At 32.5% G+C, this 26,221-nt stretch overlaps 1 protein-coding gene across 1 annotated transcript in view; it reads right to left on the bottom strand.

The window, feature by feature from the left end:
- Positions 1 to 26,221, bottom strand: part of LOC129247914 (neural-cadherin-like) — a 110,434-nt gene that overhangs the window by 66,963 nt on the left and 17,250 nt on the right. The window contains exons 4-7 of the mRNA XM_054887283.1: positions 18,759 to 18,992; positions 18,500 to 18,691; positions 9,919 to 10,113; positions 4,369 to 4,559 (exon numbers count right to left, since the gene is read on the bottom strand). Of these exons, the coding sequence (XP_054743258.1) occupies positions 4,369 to 4,559; positions 9,919 to 10,113; positions 18,500 to 18,691; positions 18,759 to 18,992 (812 nt within the window). The remainder of the gene's footprint in view (positions 1 to 4,368; positions 4,560 to 9,918; positions 10,114 to 18,499; positions 18,692 to 18,758; positions 18,993 to 26,221) is intronic.

Here is a 26,221-nt window from a genome sequence, read left to right as displayed (position 1 = left end):
TTTTAAATAAGACTTTGCATTTCTTTTAAGTAAATATTCATATGATCGAGTTTATTAGTCTTCATTTAATCTTTTACTTTGCATTCAAAACCTGGCGAACAGCAAAAACTTCACTGGTGTCCACTATCCCTTGACGCTCATAGTACCTGCCTGGACGTATGTAAATTCTCATGTGGCGCTTCTAGAAAGTTGAGGCGAGTCGTATCTCATTGCCTCTTTAATTAATTAAGAGTTAAGAGCTGGAATACCAACTTGATGCAGGAGAGGGTTGTGAGGTTGCGGGTCAACAAGCTACATAGTAGATAAATATCAAAAGTCAGGGCATGAATGTGATGGAAAAGGTATCATTAGCGCTATTTCTAACGCTCACGCAATGCAGGCGTGGTAGTTGGCTATTATATACACAAGCAAGCTAGTAAAAAAGGGGGAAAGACGTGGGCGTACGTGTTGCTGCAATTAATGCAGTGACTGTAAATGTTATGCAAAGTTGAAAAATGTTGGATGCTGTGAAAAAGTAAATATGATGATGTGTCGCATAATGCGATGCAACTACGTATGTGTGAGCAGCTTATGTGTGTATGTGCATTTGTGCGTATGTGTAAATCTGAAGCTGTGCGTTCGTACGATTGTGCAAGTGGATGCCATTAATATTTACATACACATACATATTTATACGGTATAGTACATACATATTTGTGGCTTTCGCATATGAGTAAAATTGTTTACTTATGCAAATTTCTACGGACTGAGCAAATACTTAAATGCCTAATGTAAACTAGAAATGTACATATTTGTGTGCGTTTGTGTGTGTGTGTGTGCTGGTGCTTATTGTTGATTTTTGTGCTTGACAGTGCTTGGTGCTCTGAAGATGAATGTGATGAAGGTGAAGTGGTTAAATGAAAGGTGTGCGGCTTAAAGGGGTGCGCTTAGTGGGTGAAAGGAGAGAGAAAGGATAAGAATGGTTTAGAGGACACTTGACATTCGCGAGCATTTCGATTTCAACCAAAGGCAAAGGCTGAAGTGTTTTACACATACGAAAATGATTTTTTATTGTACGCTCACACGACATAAAATAGCAACTAATTCGTAGCAATTAGTTTTCAAATTAGGTTTAGAGAGGGAAACATTTATTATTTAAAGCATACTTTCAGGCCATAGTTGCCACGCAGTGCATTTAATAACTATCGCAGAGGGACTCGTTGGCAAGTTTTGAGAACTTAGGTTTTTCTTATTTCATTTCAGTAATTTTTTATGAAAATATTGTTCACTCTACTACAAAAACCACATAAATGCAAGTCTCAAATTTTATGAAAACTTAAAAACATTTCATGAAGATTTCAAACTTTTTAATTGGAATAGAAAACTTAAAAAATTGTCATCAAATGTTAGTGCCCAAGAAAATTCGTTATAGATAGATAGGTTTGGCAGCCGCATCGCACATAGGAACAGCGATGCCACTTAGATCATGAGATGGGTTCGTTGTGAGCCGAAGAGGCCGGACTACATTTCTCCTTCCAGATTGAAGCATTTTGACCTTTGGACAGAGCATAAAAGGTTGTTGATACCTAAAGTGTATAGATTATCCATATTCATTAAGAAATAGAATCTTAAATATTGGTTCCGGCTTCTGGCTAAAGCCGGGCAATTGCAAAATAGGTATTGAATTGTATTAAACTCCTGCGCATTCCTACAGCTACGGCAGAAATCAAGCATGTAAACGCCTTATCTTCTTGCCTGATTTCTTATGACGCAATGTCCTGTGAGGGCCCCAACTAAGGTCCTAATTTGAAGATACATAATATTCTTGGATAGACACAAATTTAGTATTGGCCAAGCTTGGGACCTGGAACCCAGCAGAAGATAATACGTTAATGTTTAGCCATCTCATTAAAAGATTGGCGAGAATGTTAGACGTTCCTTGATGTTATTTGGACTACACCCAGAGCCCGTAGGGCAGCTTGGCTGTCTGATAGAATGCAGATATCTTTTGATGATATTCCGTTTATCTCTAACCATCTTAAGGCTTCATGAATAGCGTTTATTTTCACTTGAAAAACACTGCGGTGATCCGGTAGTTTAAAGGATTCACTGATAAAAAGCTCTCCGCAATATAACCATGATCCTACACCGGTATCCATTTTAGATCCGTCCGTGTAGATGTTTACTGGTATACTAAAGTAAAAATTTGAACTGGTTCGAAGATCGCATGAATTTTGGACAATTTTTTTTCTGATGGTGTTGGGTATTTTCTTTCAGATAAAATATTTCCGAGGATTTGTCTTGTAAGGAGTTAGAAATTTTGTTGAAAATGTTTCGCTTATTTTATTTTTTTTTTGTGATATGCGCTAATTTCGAGTCTTAGATTTATATGGTTTTTGTAGCGAAACGAACTTTATTTTCGTAAAAATGTATTAAAAATAAATCATATAGAAATAAATTGTCAAAACTCGTCAACGAGTCACTGTGCCATGGTTATTAAACGCACTGGAAACATCGCTCAGCCGAGGATTAAATTGGGAATTGTGATCAAAATCATTGTCTTTCTAATGGTTAGTATCTAGAACTTCAAAATGTTCTATGTAAATGTGATAATAATATATATTGTCCCTGTCATTAGCATTGTCAAAGTCACTGTTGTCAATTTTTTCATCATTAACCTTGATCTTTCCTATTATCATTACCATTGTCACAGTCATTTTCGTGCACATTTTGAATTGCTAGGAATCCTTATCCATGTCATTATTGTTGTTATTGTTATTTTTACTGTCATTGGGGTGGTAGTTGTTATTAACATGATCACGAACATTACCTATGTCACTGTCATTGTTATTGTCATTATCACTGTCATTGTCATTGTCATTGTCACTGGCATTGTCATTGTCAATGTGGTTGAAGTTGTCATTAACGTCTTCATTATCATTATAATTGTCACTATTATTATCATTAATCTTGGTCATTCTCATTACCATTATTATTGTCGCAATCGTTTTCGTGTTCATTTGTAATTGATTTGCAATCATTATCCATGTCATTGTTATTTTTATTGTCACTATCGTTGTCATTGTCATTGTCACTGTTACATTGTCATTGTAATTGTAATTGTAATTGTAATTGTAATTGTAATTGTAATTGTAATTGTGATTATAATTGTAATTGTAATTGTAATTATAATTGTAATTGACATTGTAATTGTCATTGTAATTGTAATTGTAATTGTAATTGTAATTGTAATTGTAATTGTAATTGTCATTGCCATTGTCATTGTCATTGTCACTGACACTGTCGTTGTCGTAGTCAATGCGGCTTTGACTAGTTGTCATTATCGGTATAATGATCATTAACGACTGTCCCAAACGGGGGGAGTTTTTTAGTTACCGGACATACCATTCTCGTGACACCAGCGTTGATGATGCATTAGTCATTTTAAACCTTCTCATCCACAGGAAAAAAATATAATTTTCATTAGTATTTTCGTTATTATTATGGTCATTGTCATTGCCACTGTCAACGTGGTTGTAATTATCACTGTCATGGTCATTATCATTATCAATATTATTGTCACGATCCCTATCACTATGGCCATTGTCATTGTCATATCATATGTTTGCGATTATCGTTGTCATTGTTGTTGAATGTGAAAATTTAACTGCCTCCGTCATTGTCATTGCATGCCTTTGTCTGTCACATTCTTGCCTGTAATTTTTTTGGTACTACTTTGTTTTGTTTTTGTCACTATAAATTTTCGTTGCTGTTGTCATCAGAGACGGCCAGCTAGTCTCTGTCATTGTCATTGTCACCTAACATTTCCTTGGCCATTGTCATAATATTTGTTTTGCCATCTAAAGTATGAGTTGCCGAAGCCTTAATTCTCATAAGCCCCAATTCTACCGAAAATAAGTGTTCTCATATTTTATTCACAATCTTCAAGCTTTGCCGACAGGGAATTCGAATTTTTTATATTAGAGCAAGAATTTATGATATTTACATATATAGGATAGCAGGATTTTCTAAGGAATCGGTATAAGTGCAGCTTACATTTAAATATTGACAGGCACATACAGAATGAACGAGACATAATTTATTGTCTTAGAATAAAATATTGTCTTGTCTTAAAATCAAATAAAAACGAAAGCGCTTTAAAGAAATCAAGTAAACAAAAAAAAATACACTAGGTTCCTATACACATAATATTTGTTTAAATAAATTTTACAATACTAGATAAATATGATTATGTCTAAAAAATATTTTTTTTTTCATATTATTTAAAAGGTATAAAAAATGTTTAGTATTTTTCAAAATTTTCTATTGTGCTATATTTAATTTTTGATATATATTTTTTGGTTTTGTTGCAAAGTTGTTTAAACAGACCTGGCTTTGATCGAGACGACTTTCCCGCCAACTGGCATATTTTCCTTTACATAAATCGGCCCATACACCGTATTGTCCCATACGGGCGGGTTATTGGCGCGATCGACCACATCGATTTGCACCTCGACGGTACGCGACAGCGGCGGATAGCCTTTGTCCTGCGCCATTGCCTCTAATTTATATGTTTCGCGCTGTATGATACACACACATATACATACACATTATGATTATAGAAGATACACATATAAATTTCGGTTAGGAGCGTTTTAGGCGCGACGAACGGCATATGTATGTCGCATTAATATCATACGCGTTTCAAATCGTTCATTCAAAAATATTTAGCATTCATTATTTCGGTATTTTTTGTTTTTGTTTTTGTAATGAAGCGTCGCAAAAATGTTGTTTGGTATAACGATTTGTTTTGTGAAATTATAAAAAAGAAGGCAAAATACAAAAATTATATTTATTTTTGCATATAAGTTGTAAACTTTGGCAAGTTGTTGAGTTATAATAAGTTGGTAAAAAATGTTTAAAAAATGTAAACCTTTAACCAAAAATTTATCAAAAGCACCAACAACCAAATGAAAAAATATTACAGTAAATACGTACATAGTTATTTGATTGAAATGAAAAGCTTAAAAAACGTTAGGTTACCGTTGGGTCATACTTTCATTTACATATACATATGTACATATATGTAAACTTATGTAGATATATATTTTTCATACTTTTTGAATTAAACGCTAATGCCAACTAGCAAAAAATTAATAAAAAAAAACTCAAAAAATAAGTAGCAAAAATTGCCTCTTAAAATTAAAATAAGCAAAAAATCACACACATTGTGAATAGCAAAAATTTTATTTTGTTTATATTTTTTAATTTGTTTTTGTTTTTTCTTTTGTTCTAAGGCAGTGCAAATTATTTTCGTTGATTTCTCAATACAAAGGAATCGTTTGGTTTTTGTCTCGATCCTAGCCCTTAATTGTTTAGTATTTTATTAAAAACAAAAAAAAAACTCAAAACTAAAAAGAACTTGGTTAATAGCAATATAGTTTTTAAAATAGGCGACGATGCAAAGCAAATTTGTCATAAAACATTTTTTTTTAATATATTATATTTGATATACACAAAAAATAAGAAGAAATTTCGCGGTGGACATTTCAACGATGCCAAATTACCTAATAAATAAGTCATATTACATAAATTAGCCAAATTCCTCGCCTACTGCCACCTATAGATTTTCGAAAAGATTTTGAGTGGGTATCTTAGTTCATATGCACACAAAATTCTTACATAGCCATGCAAGACTTTAGGCTAACCGATCATAGGTGGTGCCGTCAATTCAGCAATAGGACACTTGAACAGTTGGAAATCGACCAGATCAGCGCGCAAGAGGAACTGAAAGGTTCCATTTGAGAAGGCAAATGAAGGGAGGATTCCGGTGCAGTTCCTGAACAATATTTGACTAAAGCAAAAGGTTATTGAAGACATTATTCAGTGATAAGAATATTTACAGTTGTTGTTGAAGTGGTTAAGTATTTCCACTGAAATAATCCTAATTAGTGACCAGCACCATTTTATTACCACTGTCCTCGTGTGATGATGTTTTTTTTGTGTTCTAAGTCAGATCCATTTAGGGAGGTCCAAGTATAGCAGCAAATTGTTTATCGCGATCTCTGAGATCTCATTAATTTGCTGCAAGAAAGGCTTACAGAAGGAGCGGGGTCGTGCCCTAGCAAGCCCTGGACATTCACATAAGTAGAAAGAAAAGACTTTCCTTCGCCCCTTCCGCTTGACAGCTTCTGCAGATAGGATTGAAGGGTAGGTTAAGTCTAACTGCATGATTCCCTACTTTCCAATGGCCTGTAAGCGTTGCAGTGATGCGTGAGATGTATTGGCCTTACAATGGCTGTGTAGGACCAGTTGGTTAGTTTTGGTTGGAGACCACATTTTTTACCTAACATTCTCTTACACGTGTTAAGTGCTATATTCGCTTTCTTTACCCTGTACTCTATACTCTACGTTGGACTTCCAGCTGAGTTTGAGCTCTAGGATAACACCTAGGCGTTTGCCTGTTGGGTGAACGTGAGACTAACGCCGTTTAATTTTGGAGGATTAAAGTTTTGTACCTTGGTTTTCTTGGTAAATAGCATCAGTTCAGTTTTTCTCGGATTTACACTTAAACCACAGTCCGTGGCCCAATTGCTGAGTAATACCAGAGCTCCTTCCATAAACTCGCTGATTGTGGTTAGAAACATTCCTGAAACCATAATCACTATGTCGTCCGCGTACGCCACTACTTTAATTCCCTTTTGGTTGAATTTGGTAAGGATATTTTTGACAACTATATTTTTGACCAGGGGGATAAGACTCCTCATATTTATGTATAGTAAAAATCCTTTATTTTTTGGCCTCCAAGCTCACATGATTTGACGCCTGCGAGCTATATTTTATTTTGAATCAATAAATATTAACTTGGATTTTTTGGTCGGAAGTACAGAAAATATTCCAAGCACGACTCCTAAGTTTTGATTTAAAAATTCCAAAGCAACCAGTCATATCCAAATTAGCAAATAACCGATCCCAGTCAAGCTCAAGTAATATGCAATTTAAAGATTCAAAATAACACTAATTAAAATTAAATTTTAACTGGAGAGGTCCCCATTGCAGAAGTGGTTGGAACTTTCAGAGTAGGGCACTGTTAAGAACTTTCTGTGTACTTTAAATGTCCAGGCTTGACAGCTAGACGTTTATGGTCACTGGGTATTCCTTTCTTCAACAGCCTGGAGCAGTGCGCCAACCGAAATCCCAACAATCTTCCCCATTACATCAACAGCTCTGGCTGGCTGAAGATATCTGCCTGTTGGAGGTCTCATAATGGTATCAAAACGGCGCGTCAGTGCTACTTGGGAAGTGTCAGAGATACTACTGAAGATGTATTTAAAAACTTTTAGAACCCTACATATAGAATTATTGGATTATGGTGAATACATGCCGAAGAATTCGGAGAGCTATACTGCAAAAGTTAAAATTTTCATTATTTGGCAAGAAAATTAAATTTAAAAATCGATAACACTTATTAATTAAACTGTTTACTTGAAGCAATTCAATGCTGGGAAGTTTATCTATGAAGTATGATTCAGAAAAGCTGCATTTACTTGAAGTCGTAAGAAAACATTAATTGTCCATGTAAGACACTTGTTGCTCATATCAAAGTCACCAAGTACACAAAGCTGGAATTGCACGAAAGGCATTTGGAGTGGACCACTCTCACGAATGTTGGTCGCTAGCCTGGCACATCAAAGGAAACTTTCCTTGTTTCGTTTCCACGGCAGTCGGTTCTACGTTACCGAAACGACGCGGATTTATATCCGGCCAACGATTGCTACTCCAGCAGCATTCCCCGTGTGTAAGAATGCGGAATGTTTATGCTGGTACAACATCAAGGGACACTTGGAGTCGAATAGTGGAAATGGGAGCTGGAAGCATCATGAAAGTGCTATAATCAATTGACGTACATTGCTAAAAATCACACAAGAAGGCGCGCAGGCGTAGTTGATGCTCTATGTCACACGAGGGATTAAGGACTTGAAAAAGAAGAAGTTAGCAAGTGCTCGAAATAATCATATAAGGCAAATTTTAAATCATATTGAAAATTTTTCCAAAAATATATCAGTTTTCAAATATTAAATGTCATATAACTCAATGGGATTGCAAAATATTTGTGACAAAAAAGCAAATAACGCATGACTAATGACAAATGACAAAAGAAAAATAACATAATACAAATGACAAATCACAAGTCCCAAATGACAAGTGACAAGTGACACATCACAAAGGATATTTTAAAAATTCCAAACTACAAATAATAAATGACAAGCGAAAAATCGCAAAACGCAAATAACAAATGACAGTTGACAAATTGCAAATGACAGTTGACAGTTGCCAGTTATTTAATGAAAAACGACCAACGCCAAACGCCAACCGAATGTTGCCAACTCAAGCATTTGCAAACTGTTTCATAATTTAGGGTTCCGTTAACTATTTTATTAACTTTTTTTAATTTGCTTTGCATCTTCGGTGACTAGCGCTCACACAGGAAGAATAATTTGTATAAACGGAATTCGAATAACCAATAACATCAAAAACAAAATTAAAATATATATTTTTTTATATATCGATTTTTCTCTTTAAATTATATAGAAGTGTGCAGTTATAGGTAAAATATTGCATATGTAATATATATATTGAATATATGTTTTCTTATAATTATTGCATTTTTTAGCATTTAATCTATAACACTTAAAATGCGTATAGAGCTTATACAAATCAAAGCATTCAATGCAATTGTTTTTTAACATTTTTTCTTGGATTAATATAACAAGCAAATTAGTTACCTGAAGCCTGGTTAGTACAGTCAAATGTAGCATAAGTAAATATACATTATCCCTAGGCAAAGCCTAAACACGTATAAATTATATATTTTGCGCCAGTATAAAACACTAAAATTCCAAACACCTAAGTTAAACACACAATACCTCTTGTACTGAGTACTTTACCAAACCCAACCGAAAATTTCAAAAAAAAAAGTTTATTTAAAGGTTATACCATATTATTTGAGACTATTTAGACAATTATTATTATTATTATTTTTTAGGATCAATGTAAATTTTCAGTGTAAGCAGTATTAAAATATAAATAAGATGTCCACAGCACACTATGGCGTGGGTGACGGGGCGGGCGGTAAAATAATATATTCGTTTGTTATAAGCATTTTTTTATCTAGTTTTTGCTTTGTGTTTGTTTTTTTTTCCTTTTTGCTTTTTTTCTTTTTTTTTTTTTTACTTTTTTTTTAATTTTTTTTTGTGGGTTTTTGTTTTGGTTTTTTTTTACTTTCTGATTGAGGAAGTGAAGGAAACGCGTATCCAATGCGGTGAATTTTTGTGGAACCAGGAGTCAACGTTGAGAGCAAGGAAAGAGCAGTAAAATTATTTTACTGTGGTATCGCTTTTTTGCGTTTTTTTTCGTTTCTGCATAGGCAGCTTCAAAATGCAAAAATTCATTGTGAACGCACATTCCCGTTGGTGATATCAGTTAGCCAGGACACCACCAGCGATGCTTGGCGGCTAATCACTTTACACCACACTTACTATCATCTTCAATTGCAAATTGGTGTGTTGACTTGGCACCCCAAGCGCTTGGGCTGATACCAACCAAAAAATATCTCTGCTTTGGGAATTCATACAAAAAATCCTTTACGTTCACGCAAAAGCTGCCGTTAGTTGCTTGCAAATATTGGTTAACATTACATTAGAAAATTTTAACATTATGTTAAAGTTAGAACTACCGAAAAAGTTAATATGAAGAGAAATTGATTTTTTCTTGTTTTTGTTTTTGTATATTGTAAGTATGTAGTATGTAAGTTCGACAAGCTTTAGTTACAAAAGTGGTAATGTTAAAAATACAGGTAAATACAAATTTAGTAGTTATTAATTGTGGTAGAGTTAGCTTGTCGAGGCTTGTGAACAATTACATAGCAGCTGAATATACAAACCTTGCCTTCACCGATGTTACAACCGTACCCACAGTGACATTTTCGCGTATATGTATTGGACCGTAAATGCTCTTATCCCATATTGGCGGCTTATTATTGCGGTCGACTACATCTAATTCAACATCGACATCGGCATAGGAAGGTGGCTCACCACGATCCGAGGCGCGCACCCGCAAACGATAACGGTCGCGCTGTTTGTGTGTGAGTGTGTTTGTTGTTGTTGTTGTTTTTTGTTTTTACATATGTTTGCAATACGTTAACAGAAACGTGTCATAAAGTCGTAGGTAAGTAGAAAGAAAAAATATTGGTTTTTATAATTACGATATGTGAAAATGTTAAAATTATTTAGCAGTCTGAATGTAATTGTTTCATGGGTTCTTTGGTTAGCGGCTAACATCTTGAATTACAGCGCCAAATGCTTTCATTGATTAGGAGTTAACAGTTGTGTACAAATTTGGATGCAGGCATGTAAATGTTACTGCAAATTGCTTTAATGTTATTAGCAGAGAACTTACAAGTTCGCTGTTATTAAGTTTATCGATAGTGTACATGTAATATTTAACAGAACAAATGGTTTGTGTCTGTGCTGGATTGATGTTTTGGTAAACTAATGTTATAGTTCAGACGATTTTTACCCTATATGCGGCATAAATAAATCCTGAGAATAATGGCTGGTTGATGTTGTTATTGTTTAGTTCAGATTAGTTTCGTTCAGGTTAGTTTTCTTCAGATAAGTTTAGTTCAGTTTAGTATAGTTTTTGTATGTATGTATGTATGCATGTAGTTCAAACAGTCCAGTGCTAATGGAAGTCTTCAATAAGTTTCAATGTATGTTTTTACGGCATAAGTAATTTTGAATTAGCAATAAATTTAAATGAAATCAAATCGAAAATATTAGCATAAAACTGAAATATTATAAAAAAAAATTAAAAAAAAAACATTATTTTAAATATATGCATATAATTACTCGTAAGTTACATATTATTAGTTAGAGATTTATTGTGTAGTGCGTAATTAAATCTATTTTTGCCAATACGTTGCATTTGGAGATTTACATGAAATTAATTGAAATATCTCAACATTGGTTAGTTAACGTAGGGAAAATACAATACTTAAAAGTAGCTTGAGTAGTCGATAATGCAAGGCGTAATGTGGGCGATTTGGAAGGGTTCAACGCGATTGAGAAGGGGCGTGGAAGGGACTAAGTGGCGCTCAACCAAACATTTTTAACTTGGTGCAACTTAAATTTCAATTTTCTTTTGTAATTCAAAAAATACTTCATGGGATCACTAATTGTTGCGCCTTTTTAAACTTATCAATCCATCAGAAATCTGGTAAATTTTAGTGCAACATTTTAATAGAAGAGTTTTTCCTATATATAGTTGTATTTGCATTAAGGCTTTTTTTAAGATGCCATAACCGAAATTAATTTACTAAACTTAATAAGAGAGATTCGGCCAAAATCACGTGAGCGGTTATCGCACCAATCAAGAAGAAGAATAAGAGAGATTGCGGCAGAGGAGATTTTTAATAGAAGCAGTTGAAATTAAAGCTTCAAAAAACGCCTATTTTGCTACTTATTGTTTGTACTAGCAACTCTATATTGAATATCCTGAATATATTTTTTTTAAGTCATACCTTTTGGTTAATTCTTTATTGCAAATAACATAAAACGGTAGAGCTCTTGTTGGCCCTAAGACTGCACACAGATTACTTCTCTGGTCATAACTGACTGCACGCACAACGGCCGCATCGAAAGGATCTCTCTTCTGATAAAAATGTCGAACCAGTTTTGAAGATAAGACGCCCTTGTGTTATATACTCATATGGTAATATTTTTTAAATCCCTGCTGAGTCTACAACTGCTAGTAATTTGACTACAAACGCTCTGTTCTTTTTGTACCAGCAAAAACACTCCCCATACATTTACGGGAAGTGCTGTTGGAGTGACAGTCCTTGGCCGGATATATAGTAAATCTGGGTCTTTCCGGTAACGTAGACCCGACTGTCGTAAAAACGTCCTCTTAGACATCGGTGAGCAGTCCCAAGCAGCCTTGGGTTATTGGGAATAAAGAAAGTAGCATTTGCATGCAAAATATCTTCTAGGTGCAGTGTCTCGGTGTTTCTGTGGGAAATGCTTTAACTTATCTTTTCATTCCACTGAAGGCAACAGAGTCGATATACTTTAGTCTAAATTAGAGTAGTATAAACCTAACAGGTGCCGCAATGATTCGAAAAAATCACATTATGCATTTTTGCTGTGAGAGAGAGGAATGAGTTATAATTGCTACTAAAGTCATGTGGAGACAACAAATGGCATCAAAGAATATATCTACAGTACATTAATCACAAGAAAAAGCCAGGTGATTTTGATCCTTTTATACTGTGGAAAAAGAGTCAAAACAGGCGAGATAAAGTAACTATTGTTAAATTACAATTATTTCAGATTTTGTTTGTGCTAAAGACTAGCCCATGTTTTAAGAATTTTTTCATTCAAATCTTCTATGCAAAAATAGTGCGTACTGAGAAAACATCCTCCTACCTTGACAAATGTCTTTGCATGAAAATTCAATGGCCATACGTTTTGCGGATTCAAACCAATAATATTTCAGAACCACATATGCCAAGTAAAAACCACAGTATCATAGAATATTTCTGAAAATCTTAAGTGGTTTTTTACAGTTTGAGTAAATTTGGAAAATTTGAGACTGTTTTTGAAGAGGAATATTTCTGAAAATCTTAAGCGGTTTCTTACAAATTGGCTAAATATGGAAAATCAAAAAATTTTTGAACAAAACAATTTTAAGCGGAATTCTACTCAGAAAGCACAAAACTTAGTAAAAGTGAAAATATTTGTATTAAACTTGTTTAGGCTTAGTGGAGGGCGTAAATCACTTAGTTACGGTGGTCAAAATTGATCAATTTAAAAGCCTTATATTCAGTTACGGATATTCACGTATTTTGTTGTCAATAAAGAACCTTACAAGTTCCTTTGACAAATTGCAAGTTAGATAGGTTAGTTTTATGAGGCAAAGCCTGTGCCTTGTGTAAGCTTCTGAGTGACGCTTTATGTGCTCCACTGTGATTTAAATAAATGAGTGATGCTGGGTCCAAATTCCTTCACTACTCTGCTATAATCAGTAAGAAAACCTACTCCAATATCGTGTCTGATGTTATTAAATAATATTTTGGATATATTTGCTAACAGCGCCACAATAAAGGCCTTGACTTGTTCATTCTCTTAATTCCTGTACTCTCTCATGGGGCATGGGGCCTCCACAGGACTTGTTCATTACTTCCCGTAATTTTTAAATAAAATTGGGCTTCTTTATTCTTCATTGACAATCCGAAAAGGGCTCTTGTGTCTATAAGTCCATAGGCTACCTCATTACTCACTTATGCACATTGACCCACGGCAGCTACTCTTCTAAATCTTCTTCTATCTAATAATAGTTGAGTATTATAACAGCCCGGCGGTAATTTTTTCTTGTGATTTCAAGACAAGGAGCCCACCTTCGAGTGTCTGCAAACTGTCTCAGGTACGAGTTCTATAGCATGTAAGACAGAAAAACATAGTTGCTTTGAAATGTGATGGTCTTCTAAATTTTTAAGCATAAACCACTGCTCCAAGGCCAATGGCGATCTTGCTTCTTCTTCCGCCTTGGAGTAAACTATGTATTTTAAAGATATTTTCTAGTTTTTTCTTAGATAGGCCCTTATGCCAATTAACATTAATACGGGAAAAGTCTGCCGTAATTCGGTGTAGAATAGATCCCTGCCCATGATTTTGGAACCAGTCATCTTGTTTACATCCATCTTGCAGCCATCCATAGTTCTTGCAATATATGCTAGTCATATCTTAGATCGTTCATTGTAACAATTAGAACCAATTAGGAAGAACACTTGCATGCTTTTCTAGCGGTTAGTATTTTTTTTTTGGTATTAAATTTCCAACGAAGCTAGGCATCCTTTGGCTCTTTGTTTCTATGCTTGAATGTTTGATAGTCGCTTTTTAGTCAGTTCGAGAAGGAATAATTCTGAAGATATATGTCTGTGCTGCTGCTTTGGTGTTATTCAAACACCTTCTTCTTGCTACATATATTCCAATGTATGTAATGTAAATGGCTTACTTAAAGTTCATGTAGCTCAAAACTCTTTATCCATATCTTGCTGAGGAAGATTTTGATTTTAATGAATGAGGAATATTAATGCTAGATTGCAGGTATAGAAATATTTTTACTATAAAAAAACTGCGGTCTTCAGGAGTATTAAGGCTCAAAAGTGGTAAAATAAAAAATGAGAGAGATTTTAGCTACCTAAGAAGTAACTTTCCTAGAAGTTTCAACTTTATTTTACACCTATCCATCACATATCAAAGACAAGTGACATTAACTGGTTAACAAGTTTTGTACACATGACTACTTAAACATTTATGATTTACGACTGCGAGAACACCCAAAAATGCCTTGCACATCGACTACTTTTGCGACGAATGGTTCAAGTTAGATTTGATGATTGATGAATCATTATTTTGATTAGCCATAGTTATCGGAATGGTGCGCTACTATGAGGCGGAAACTAAGTACAAAAACAGCAAGCATACAAATATTTCATTTTTATTAATTTTTTTTTGTTTTAATTTTCGGGATACAGGTACGTACAGTTGCGTACGGAAGTGCGGCGATTGCTGGGTTTTTGTACTTACTGGATAGCAACCCTGCATTTAGATGCAGTGCAACGTAACGCGCAATTGTTGGAGAAGATTCATTTTTGTTTGATTTGTTCAAATATGAAAGAAATCGTTGAGAAGTGTTTTAGTTATATATTTTTTTAAATAAATATTCAAAATAAAGCAGAAATTAAAAAAATAAGTATAATATAAGAAAATAAAAATTTAACGAAACGGCAAAAGGTGCAGTAAATTGAACTAAAAAATAAACACTACAAAGGAATGCACAATTAGGCACTTGGTTTTTCATTAAGTAATATTTGTTGTTGTTTTTATTTTTTTTTATTTCTTATATTTTATCACATTTTATTTTCGGAATCGAGGCTTTTCTCGCTTTCCTCTTCGTTTGTTGACATGCATTCGCGTCACGGGCACGAAAATTGGTAAAAATGGAAAAAATTTGCCGCTGAACATCAAAAATGGCTGGTAGTCAGGCGGCATACAAAGTTACGCGTAATTGGGATATTTTGGAAACGTTGAATTGGCAAAAATAATTTTACAAAAGCTTAAAAAAAACTTTTTTTACTTTTAAATTAAGACAAAAAAGGTTAAGGTTAAAAAAAAGTTTTTTTCTTTTAATTTCAAAAATTTCTAATATAACTTCCAAAAATGCGTTTAACTTTTTGTTAAACCAAAAAGACTTTTTCACTTATCGAAAATTTGTTCCTAAAACGTATTCAATAATTTTTTTTTGTTATACAAAATTTGTAAAAAAATATTTTACTACATACCCAAATTTTTAACAAATTTTGTATATATAATATATTTTTTGTTATACAAAATTAGTAAAAAAATATTTTTTTATTATAAATTTTTGTATAAATATTTTTTTTTATACAAAATTTGTAAAAATATGTTTTTGTTATAAATTTTGTATAAATATTTTTTTGTTACACAAATAAGTAAAAAATATTTTTTTTGTTATTAATTTTGAATAAATATTTTTCTGTTACACAAAATTAGTAAACAAATATTTTTTTTGTTACAAATTTTGTAAATATATTTTTTGTTATACAAAATTTTAAATAAATATATTTTTGTTATACGAAAATAGTAAAAAAAATATTTTTTTTGTTATACAAAATTAGTAAAAAAATATTTTTTTCGTTATACAAAATTTGTAAAAAAATATTTTTTTTGTTATAAATTTTGTATAAATATTTTTTTTGTTATACAAAGTAACTAAAAAAATATTTTTTTTTGTTATAAATTTTGAATAAGGTTTGTTTTGTTATACAAAATTAATAAAAAAGTATATTTTTTGTTATAAATTTTAAATAAATATTTTTTGATATACAAAATTAGTAAAAAAAATTTTTTTTATTTGTTTGTTATAAATTTTGTAAATATATTTTTTGTTATACAAAATTTTAAATAAATATATTTTTGTTATACGAAAATGGTAAAAAAAATATTTTTTTTGTTATACAAAATTAGTAAAAAAATATTTTTTTCGTTATACAAAATTTGTAAAAAAATATTTTTTTTATTATAAATTTTGTATAAATATTTTTTTTTGTTATACAAAGTAACTAAAAAAATATTTTTTTTTTGTTATAAATTTTGAATAAGGTTTGTTTTGTTATACAAAATTAATAAAAAAATATATTTTTTGTTATAAATTTTAAATAAATATTTTTTGATATACAAAATTAGTAAAAAATTTTTTTTTTGTTATAAATTTTATATAAATATTTTTTTGTTATACAAAATTAGTAAACAAATTTTGTTTTGTTATAAATTTTGTATAAATATTTTTTTGTTACACAAAATAAGTAAAAAATATTTTTTTTGTTAAAAATTTTGAATAAATATTTTTCTGTTATACAAAATTAGTAAACAAATATTTGTTTGTTATAAATTTTGTATAAATATTTTTTTGTTATATAAAATTAGTTGAAAATAATTTTTTTTGTTATAAATTTTGTATAAATATTTTTTTGTTATACAAAATTATTAAAAATATATTTTTTTAATACGGTTTTTAGAACAAATTTTTGATAATTTTTTTACCGCAAAACATGTTTTAATAGTTTTTTAGTTATCAATAATTTTATAGATTTTTTATGTAACAAAAATATTATAATGATTAAAAATAAATTTTTTTTATTATTTACTGGTTAATAAAAATATTAGTCATGAATAATTTTATTGAGTTATTATGCAACAAAAGTATTAGTTTTCGTTATTATTCATTTTTTTTTATATTATTTAACAAAAATATTAGTTTTCATTATTTTTTTTATTTTGTGTTCAGTTTTTTTAGGGTAGCATTTAACAAAAATCTCAGTTTACATTTAGGTAGTCAAAAAACATATTAGTCAATAAATCAAATTAACAACACAAAAACTCATTTCAAAAACAAAAACATATGTGTTGTTGATTAATTGCTATGTTTTTCGTTTTCAAATATGCCTGTTGTCAAAGGCTTAAGAACGATGCTCAAAAATTAGCGTGATCGTTAGTAAGCCAACTTCGAAAACAGTGCCGCCGTTAGGTCTATAGTGGTAGTAGTTGTTGTTTTTTTTTTGTAATTTATTTATTTATTATGTTGTGTATTGCTGCAGTGTAGAAAATGTCACTTTTATGTTAGTCACAATAAAAATATTTTTTTTCTGTTGGCTTTTAATTTCAACATTTTATACATTTTTAATAAATTTTAAACTACTTTAGTTAGTACCTACACCTTGGGTATACAAATTGCCCGGCCTGTGTTTGTTACAATAAACCTTTACATAATATATGTATGTATGTAACTACTACAAACTCAACAGTGCTTCATTCAAAAAACACCAGGATTGGCAGCTTTCGCTAACTTTTTTTTTAAATATATATTTGAATGCTTGATTTTAGCGTGGGCTCAAAAATGTTAAAAATCAATTTTGTTTTATTTTTATTTTTTTGGTTTTTGTTTTTGTTATTTACAATGCGCACATGTGGGAGACTTGCAACGAAATTCTACTGTTGAATATTTAAATTTTTTTTAAATATGAAATATTTTGTTATATTTCTAATTATTTTTGGAAATAAGGATACTATAAACTAAACAAAAATCGAAAATAAGTTTACGAATTTACACTCATTTCCAAAAAAACTGTATTAGCTTATATTATTTTGACATACATATTTGCTGTCAAAATGGAGGAAAAAGGCATATTTTGCTCCATTTCTAATTTTCTTCAAAAAAATTTGCACTGCATATATTTTCATTCGAATGCATTTTCAATTGGATTTTATTTTTATACTCATGTGTTAACGTACTATGAAAATTAAATGTAAATAAAAAACACATTACATGGAAAGGTCTAATTTGCAATTTTTTTTCAACAAAAAACCCAAAATATTATACTTCAAATCGAACAAAAAATGGTGCACAGTAAGTAAATAAAAATTAACTTAAATTTTGAACTCAAAGGAATTGCGCCAATCGGTGTCAATTTTGCTTGGAAAATTACTACATATTTACAAAAAAATAATCAAAGAAAAAATAAAGGCATATAATTTTTTTTTTTAATATTCTTTTCTCTTTAACTGTCTGATTCACGCTACTGGTTTGACAGTTATCGAACCGTTATATTTTGCATCAATTCAGCGTGTTCATTGCTTTTGTAGCCTAAGCCGTACTAGTTTGCGTAATGGTTAGTAAACGGTAAACAAAAGTTAAACAAAAAATTGTTTTATATATTAACTCAAAAAGTCCCATAAAAAAAAAAATTATAACACTATTTCTTCGCATAAACAATTGTTAGTCTAAGCAAAATAAATGTTAAAAAATAAGAAAAATCGTTTAATAAGAGAAAATTATTTATAAATTGTAAAAATTGCATGTTGGTCAACGAGGCACTTACGTCAAGCGGCTTCTTCAACACAATCCAACCCGACTCGGCCTGTATGTCGAAATACTCCAAATCGTTGGGATTGAAGGGTGCACTCAAGCTGTACACTATGGCACCATTATTGTCGGCATCCTCATCGGAGGCGGAGACGCGCAATATGTTTGTGCCGATGCTGGCATCTTGTTTCACGTTTTCAACATATTTCTGTTAAAAAACACAGATTTTGTTTGTTAACATTTATAATTTAAATAATATTTTTCATTCAACTCACCTGTCGATCAAATAGTGGTGGATTATCGTTAACATCTGTAATCTCGACTGTAAACGAGCAGACGCCCTCTAAGCTGGGTTCACCCTGATCTGTCGCTTTGACGGTAACCGAAACGAATTTGCCATCGTCACCTTCACGATCGAACACTTTGTTGGTGGACACTTCGCCTGTCTCTTCGTCTACGGTGAATTTGGTGCCCTTCTGATTTGGCTGTTGGACGATTGAGTATTTGACCTGGAAGAGAAAGTGTCAAGTTAAAATTTTTCAAAATCTTCACATATGTTTGTATATAAGATGGATTTGATTAGTGATTAATTTCAGAATAATTTTTTATTGAAAGAGTACTCCAAAACAGGTGTGATTATGTCCCTCACGCTAGATGAGAATTACTATATTTTTTTTTTTTTAATTTAAAGTTTCTCCCTAACCGCTGAGTATACGAAAGCGAAGAGAAGCGCGGTAGCTACATTAAACGGTTATTCAGTCACGATGTCGTACTGGACGGCGCACACTGGGGATTTAGCGGAAGAAAGTCAAATTTGCAACATACCACCTACGCAATGTTTAATGGTATTTCTAAATTCCAGAATAGAACCAACAATAAAATCAAAAAGAATTACTAAACTCCGACTTACAGTTTTTTTTATAGATATGTCAAAAGTATAATTTTTTTATAGTATTGAACTGACTAAGAAAAAACTTCAAAACCCAAGGTGGTTTTTTTCCTTTTGCTTGAGCCGACTTCCAATTTTTTATTTTTCATTTAGGGTACGATATTTTTATATATTTTAGCCGGAAGAACAAAGGCTGTAAAGCATTTGATTATCTATTTATAATTAATTTTACGAAAAAAAAAAATCATATTTCTTCATATTCTTGGATCTGCAAGTTGAGCTACATTTACCTACGGTCAGAAACTAGTATCAACGTGTTGCTTAATAGCGTCTCTTTCAGTTTTAATCAATTGCAGGTGCCACCAGGTGCCACCAGGCGCCACTGATTATTTTTTGGCAATGATAAAAATTTTCATATTTTTTCAAATAACGCAGTAGTATATATTTCTATATGGAAAAAACATTGATTTTCAACATTTTTTTTTTTAAACAGTTTTTAAACATTGTTTTAAATCATGTTCTTTCCATATATTTTTAAAAATAAAATTTATGAATTTTAAAAAACATCGTTTTTTAAAATTTTTTTAAAAAATAGTTTTTTAAACATGTTCTTTTCATACACAAATATATACAACTTCGTTAGTAGTAAAAATGTAAATATTTTTTGGGATGTATACTTTTTTCCGTACCTCTGTACAAAAATCCCCAGTGTGCGGCGGTCGGGTGAACAACGTGCGTTCGCAGTCAAAGCATATTTCAAGGCAAATGATTCGTGTGCAACTACTCTTCGTAGATTTTGTTCAAGCTAAAATATTCCAAGTTTACGTGATGCCCCAGATTTGATGCGTTCATGGGGGCGATGGTAACGCGCAATGAGCTCGATGGCAAACAGCCCACGGCCGAGGTTCTAGCCGGGCAAGAAAATGAAATGAAAATTCCCCTATGGTCGTAGTAATTTATGACTCAAAGAGTTTAAATTGGTATAAAAACCAAGCAGCTAGCTAAACCATTTTTTATACGTAGTTTCTTTAGCTTATCCACATTTTACAATTCTTATTGAGGCTTATGAAATATTTCAAATGGCACGTTTACAAACCCTTCCTAGCTCAAAGAAATGCAAAGAGAGAAGAGAAAAAACTTGAAGGGTGACCCCTTGTATACAGAACCCTTGGTAAAAATAATCATCGCCATTTGATTATAAGAATTTCGATACTACTGTAATAATCCAGTTATACGAGTACCTATGTTTTCAGACTCTTAATAAAACTCACTATTTCGCATCTTCAATATAAATAATGTACTGATAGTTTCTTCCGCGTCTTATTGTCATATAAACTAACCCCTCAAATGCTGATTAATTGATATAAAATATAGTCTATCTAACAGAAACGTGACCAAGTCAATTAAAACCTAGAGTTCCCTTATAATCACCTACCCTGTCAGAAAGCAAAATAGATTAACGAAAGCAACGCAAGACTGAGTCTTGTCGAGGCCGTATTCTCCCGAGTGGAGTAAACATGATAAAAAACCATTTCAATGCTGCTAAGTAGGTGTATCCCTTCCCAATACGCGTTATGCGGGGTGTTAGTTTTATGATACATTTGCAATGCGCACGATGTTGTCACGTGCATCTGCAGCAAAATATTTGCAGAAGTCGAAGACTTTCATAAATAAATGGGTGCAAGGGTATACCGAAGTTAGAAACCTTTACAGTGTCCCCGGCCGATTTCCACAAAAAACTACCTCTCAAAGTCAAGATCAGAAAATCATTGGCTGAAGAAATTTGATGGAAAAGTGATCTTAAGTGAGGTTCTAGTCAAAATCGACCAACAAAAATTTAATTTTTTTGTATTACTTTATTTTCATCCTTAAGGTCTTAAAAATGTGAAGGCATTTACGAAGGCATATGAAGGATTTTACGAGGTATAGCTTATAGACGAGAGAGTGTATTGGCTGAAAAACAAGTAGAAGCGCCCGCTTGGAGCCGCTTCGAGGTGAGGCGCCTGAGCGGCTTATCTATACTACAGGTAGTAAGTTGGTGCCCCTCGCAAAAAATTTCTATTCAGAGTAACATATTTTAGTAACGTTTCGAATCTCTGGCAAGTGACAGTGATCGAAAATGCTGATCACGCGAAAATCAGTGGGAGATACTTGTCCGTATCGGCCACGAAAAAAGAAATTTTATTACAATCCAGATCAAATTGAAGGAGAAACAGAATATGCCAGTACTTCGGCCAAAAAAAATGAAAGACGCGAGTTACGATGATATTGAAATTGACGGTGGCCATAGTAATGTCATTTTCAATTTTTCGACTTTTCTCAACTTTTTATCTGAATGTCTAAAGTGTACAAAATGTGACAGTGATGTAACTTTTTCTCATACGTGTGAACATGGACTTGATTTTAATTTAGTAATCAAGTGCAAGTGTAATAATCAACAACGCGTTTCTTCGAGCCCTTTAGTAAATAGTGCGTACGAAATAAATTGTGGCGAACAAGCAATCAGAATAGCAGCGTATATAGCTTCCAGCATCTTCAATGAAGGCTATTCATCAGTATGAAAAACCATGGAGATATTGGAGTTTGTCATAGAAATAAATAGTAAAAACTTTGCCGCGAAGACGGACGATGACATCACATCAGCGGTGGCGACTCTATCAGTGTTGGCGAAAAAGGCCAGAACTGACAAATCAGCACCAAAGTTGAGCAAAAACAGCCTTTTGAAGATGAGGAAAGAATCCTGTATATTGCGGGAATACCTGATTAGATGTAGGTGTAAAACAAAACATTATATACGATTTTTTCTTCGTCAAACTGTAAACGCGTTTTTCTCGAAACACCTTTTTTTGCCTGCGGGGCGCGATTCTGCTTCAACGACTACATCGATTTCGACGTTTGGTGGCTCAAATTAAAGCTTATTCAATTTAGGGGGCCTTCAGGAAGCGTTTTTTGTTAAAAAGAAAATTTTAGTATTGTTTTTTTTTAACGTTAAAACAAATGAAAAGAGGCAAAAAAGGTGTTTTTTTTTCAAGGGTCACCATTTTTTTTAAAAAGGTTTTTTTTAAAAATCGGAATTTCATAAGGCCCCCCAAATTTCGTCTGCCTTAAGATTTTTTTGGGTTTTTTCGTTTCATATCACCTGGCAGGGCTGTAGAGTGCCCCGCGCACACTGTCCACCGCCGCGCACGACCATCGTCAGTGAGGGCTGGAGCTGCCATTTTATATTATTTTTACTCGAAAAATTTTTGTAAACTTTTTAAAATATAGACAAATAAATGGCACAAAAGTTTAAAAAAAATAATACGTACATATATACTCTCAAAAAAAAAAATTAGGAAATTACGCACATTTTCGGGCCTTTGGACTAGAACCTCCCCTTAATGTATCCAAATACTGCCCTCCTCACACACCTGATTTGGGCAGCGCCTGCTTTTCTTCTGTAGAGCTATTTAAAGAAAGAAATGTACAGTAAAAACCTGAAACACTCAACTCTCGGAAGGACAATATTAGCGAGGAAATCGATCTCATAACCCGAGAAGTGCGGTAAAATATTATGAAAAGTGCAGAAAAAATTGCTTAAATGTGCGTCAGTGGAAATGGTCCCATCGTCTCTATATTGCTATTCATCCAAAGAATTATGTTGTACTAAATAAAATTTAACCGGAAGAAATCAAAATTGATTCACTTTAAATTAAGTTGCTTATAGTTCTCATGGGTCAAGAATAGATGAAACAGCCTGTAATTTTCTTATATAAATGTTGAATTATTGATTCCTATATATCACCGGCATAAAGGTTTTAGAAAATGGGGTATGAGACTTTCTAAGCAAACATAAGTGGATTATACTGTTTAAAAAAAGCATAACGCTAATTTACCTCAGATTAGATATTCTAATTTCTCAAATTTTCCCAAATCTCGACCACTAGGAAATATACCAATGCCTTTTATATTTATTTATTTGCCGTAACAATTGTGCAGTAGTTATATTTATATTATTTTCACTTTATTGCTCATTAATCGTAAATAACTGTTTGCCATTGAATTTCTTTATTAGGCCATGATTAACTCGGAGCGAACTTGTAGAATTCCATGAAAAATCTCAAATTAACTTGCCAACGAAAATAAGGTCATTTTTTTCAATACAATCACAGGAACAAAAGAAAAATGCGCTATGGTTTCGCTGAAGTACGCTCTCCATTTTGACGGTCATACACTTGTGAAGCTCAACAAGCTGCCTATATTGCTAGATATATTTTACTGGTTATTATACTGAATTTTCTTTCCTACCGCAAGGTAGTTAGCGCTTGAGTATTTGTACAAACTTTTGGTATTATTTTGCTGTTCACTCATTTGCATTGTGTAGCCATTGAATTTACGGTGTTGGTCGGGCGAAAATGGTTCGTGTTTGGGCCATTTTTAATGTTCAACTTTATTAATTGACTACATAAATTTCTACTAAGCTGGCTAAGGTGGGCAGCTACAATATGTAAAGAGCTATACTATTTATTACAGTACATTAGGGTGATGCACAAGAAGTGGAAGTACTAAATATTGCATATAATTCTTTAAGCGTGTTGAAAGAGAGAGAAAATATCAGGATTTTTTTATGGCGATCCACATTTTAGGGTGATTCCAACTGTGGATGAAAGTACTAGCCCCATATGTATAGTAAAACTCCCAAGGGTTTCTGCATTCTAAGGTATATATTTTTTGAGGCTTATCAAAAGAGTCAAAAAATTATTAAAATACTTCTCTGAGCGGTATGCTGACAGGCCACAATTTGCTACCGGCGCCCGCATACAAGAAAGGAATCACAAACAACGATAGCTGCAGATTTTGCAATGAACTAGAAGAGAGGGAAACGCTAGAACACCTTCTATGTTCCTGTCCTGCATTAGCTAGAACCAGATTAAAATGCTTAGGAGCTTTACAATATGAGAAGTTAGAAAACCTCTCGGGGATAGAGCTCCAAAACTTACTCAGATTCGCAAAATACGCAGCCGTATCACAAGATGTCTACTACAAAGAAACGTAAGGGTCTAGCTTCATCTGGTAATACTAAGGATCAATAGGTCTATGTGATGGCTTTCAGCCAGCCATGTCAACCTAACCTAACCTATCTGAGCGAAATAACTATTTGGAATATACATATATAGTAGAAATTGGTGAGAAATATTTTTAGAGCATATTTTAAACAATTATTCCATCAAAATGGTGTCGTTTTGACTCTTTTTTGGATTAGTTTGAAGAACAATGCATTTGTAAAGTCGCCCTCTAATGTGTTCTATGAAATTATTTTTCGGGAAATTTTACTATGGGTCATCTCACACAAAATCTGCATAAAATAGGCGTAAAAGTCAACAGAAACTAAAGCAGCTAATAGTAATCAAGTTCTGCTTAACACATTCATGATGGATGACGCCCAATGTCGCCGAATGGAGCGCTCAAAGTGGTGGATACCTACAGAGGCATCTATAGACTATGAGGTAGTCATGCCAAATAGCACGTGCTTTGTGTTTATACATAGTAATTTACAGTAATTTTTGTAATGGAATATTACTCAGAATATTTCGGAGACATATGAAGATTCATTATCAAATATCGTTGAAAATGAAAGTGACAGTGAGGATTCTGAATTCAACCTATACGAAAAAACTGCGAATGAAGTGAAGAAAAAGTAGAAGTTGAAGAAAGTGATAAGGATTGGTCGGATTTTTAAATAGAAAGATGTAATGAGCAAAATGAAGGAGCTTCTGGACTGAAAATCTTTCCAAACAATCCTCAAAGCATTGCCGATCTGACATCTTTATTCGTTGGGGAAGACAAGAATCGATATCATAATGCAAATAGCCCAAAATATAAAAAAACGTGAACATGGATGTAAATGGGTTGATATCACAGTTTGGGAAATGAAAAAAGTATTTGGTCTTATATTAATATACTTATGGGATTAGTAAGGAAAAACAAAATATATAATAATTGGTCGAAACAACAACTTTTAGAAACTCCAGTTTTCGGTACTACCATGAGTAGAGATCGGTTTTTTTTCAAATTTGTACTTTCCAACATTTCTTCGATAACTCAACTGCTTATTCAACGGAAAAGAGGTTAATAAAAGTACAAGCCCTGATATATCAAATTCTAATACCGAAAAAGTAACCAATGAGCCCTCAACTTCTACACGAACGCCCCGTTTTGACTCAACAATAAGGTCATCAGGAAATATAAAACATTACGAATTAGTGAAAATTTTGAACAACGGTAAGACAGCAAAAAAAAGTTGTCGTGTATGTTATTAGCACAAAATACGTCGAGATACGTCATACATGTGTAAGAACTGTAAAGTTCCCCTACATATTGAAAAATGTTTTGAAGCATACCATACAAAAAAAAAATATTGAATTATAATGAAATTTCAAAATTATTGAAAAATATGTTTATAATAAATAATAAAAATATTTTGAAGCATAATATCAAACCCTAATTTTTGTGTATAAACAAGTCCTATGCTCCCTTCTTTAAAATTCAATTCAAAAATATTAATTACATAAAAAATTATAGCAATTTTTGTAAACCTATGCGCGGCTGTAGCAATTGACAAAAAACGGCCCCGTACCCACAGTAAGCACAGACAGCAACGCCCCGTCGAGAATGTGTTAAGATATAGGCTCATAGGCATTTATGGTACGTTGCGAATGCACAAAGCTGCTATTTGTAATGCAATTTTTAGAGCCTTCGAAAAGTATTTGATCGTTCGTGCTCTAAATTTTATTTGTGTCTGAATTTTATTTATAGATATACACCTGGTTTTAAGTATAAAATATCCTACAAAACTATTCATATTCTTCG

The sequence above is a fragment of the Anastrepha obliqua genome, chromosome 5 (genome assembly GCF_027943255.1).
Source record: "Anastrepha obliqua isolate idAnaObli1 chromosome 5, idAnaObli1_1.0, whole genome shotgun sequence".
In the NCBI taxonomy this organism is placed as follows: Eukaryota; Metazoa; Arthropoda; class Insecta; order Diptera; family Tephritidae; genus Anastrepha; species Anastrepha obliqua.
Note: the sequence above shows the minus strand (reverse complement) of the source record. Positions and strands in the feature narration are given on the sequence as shown.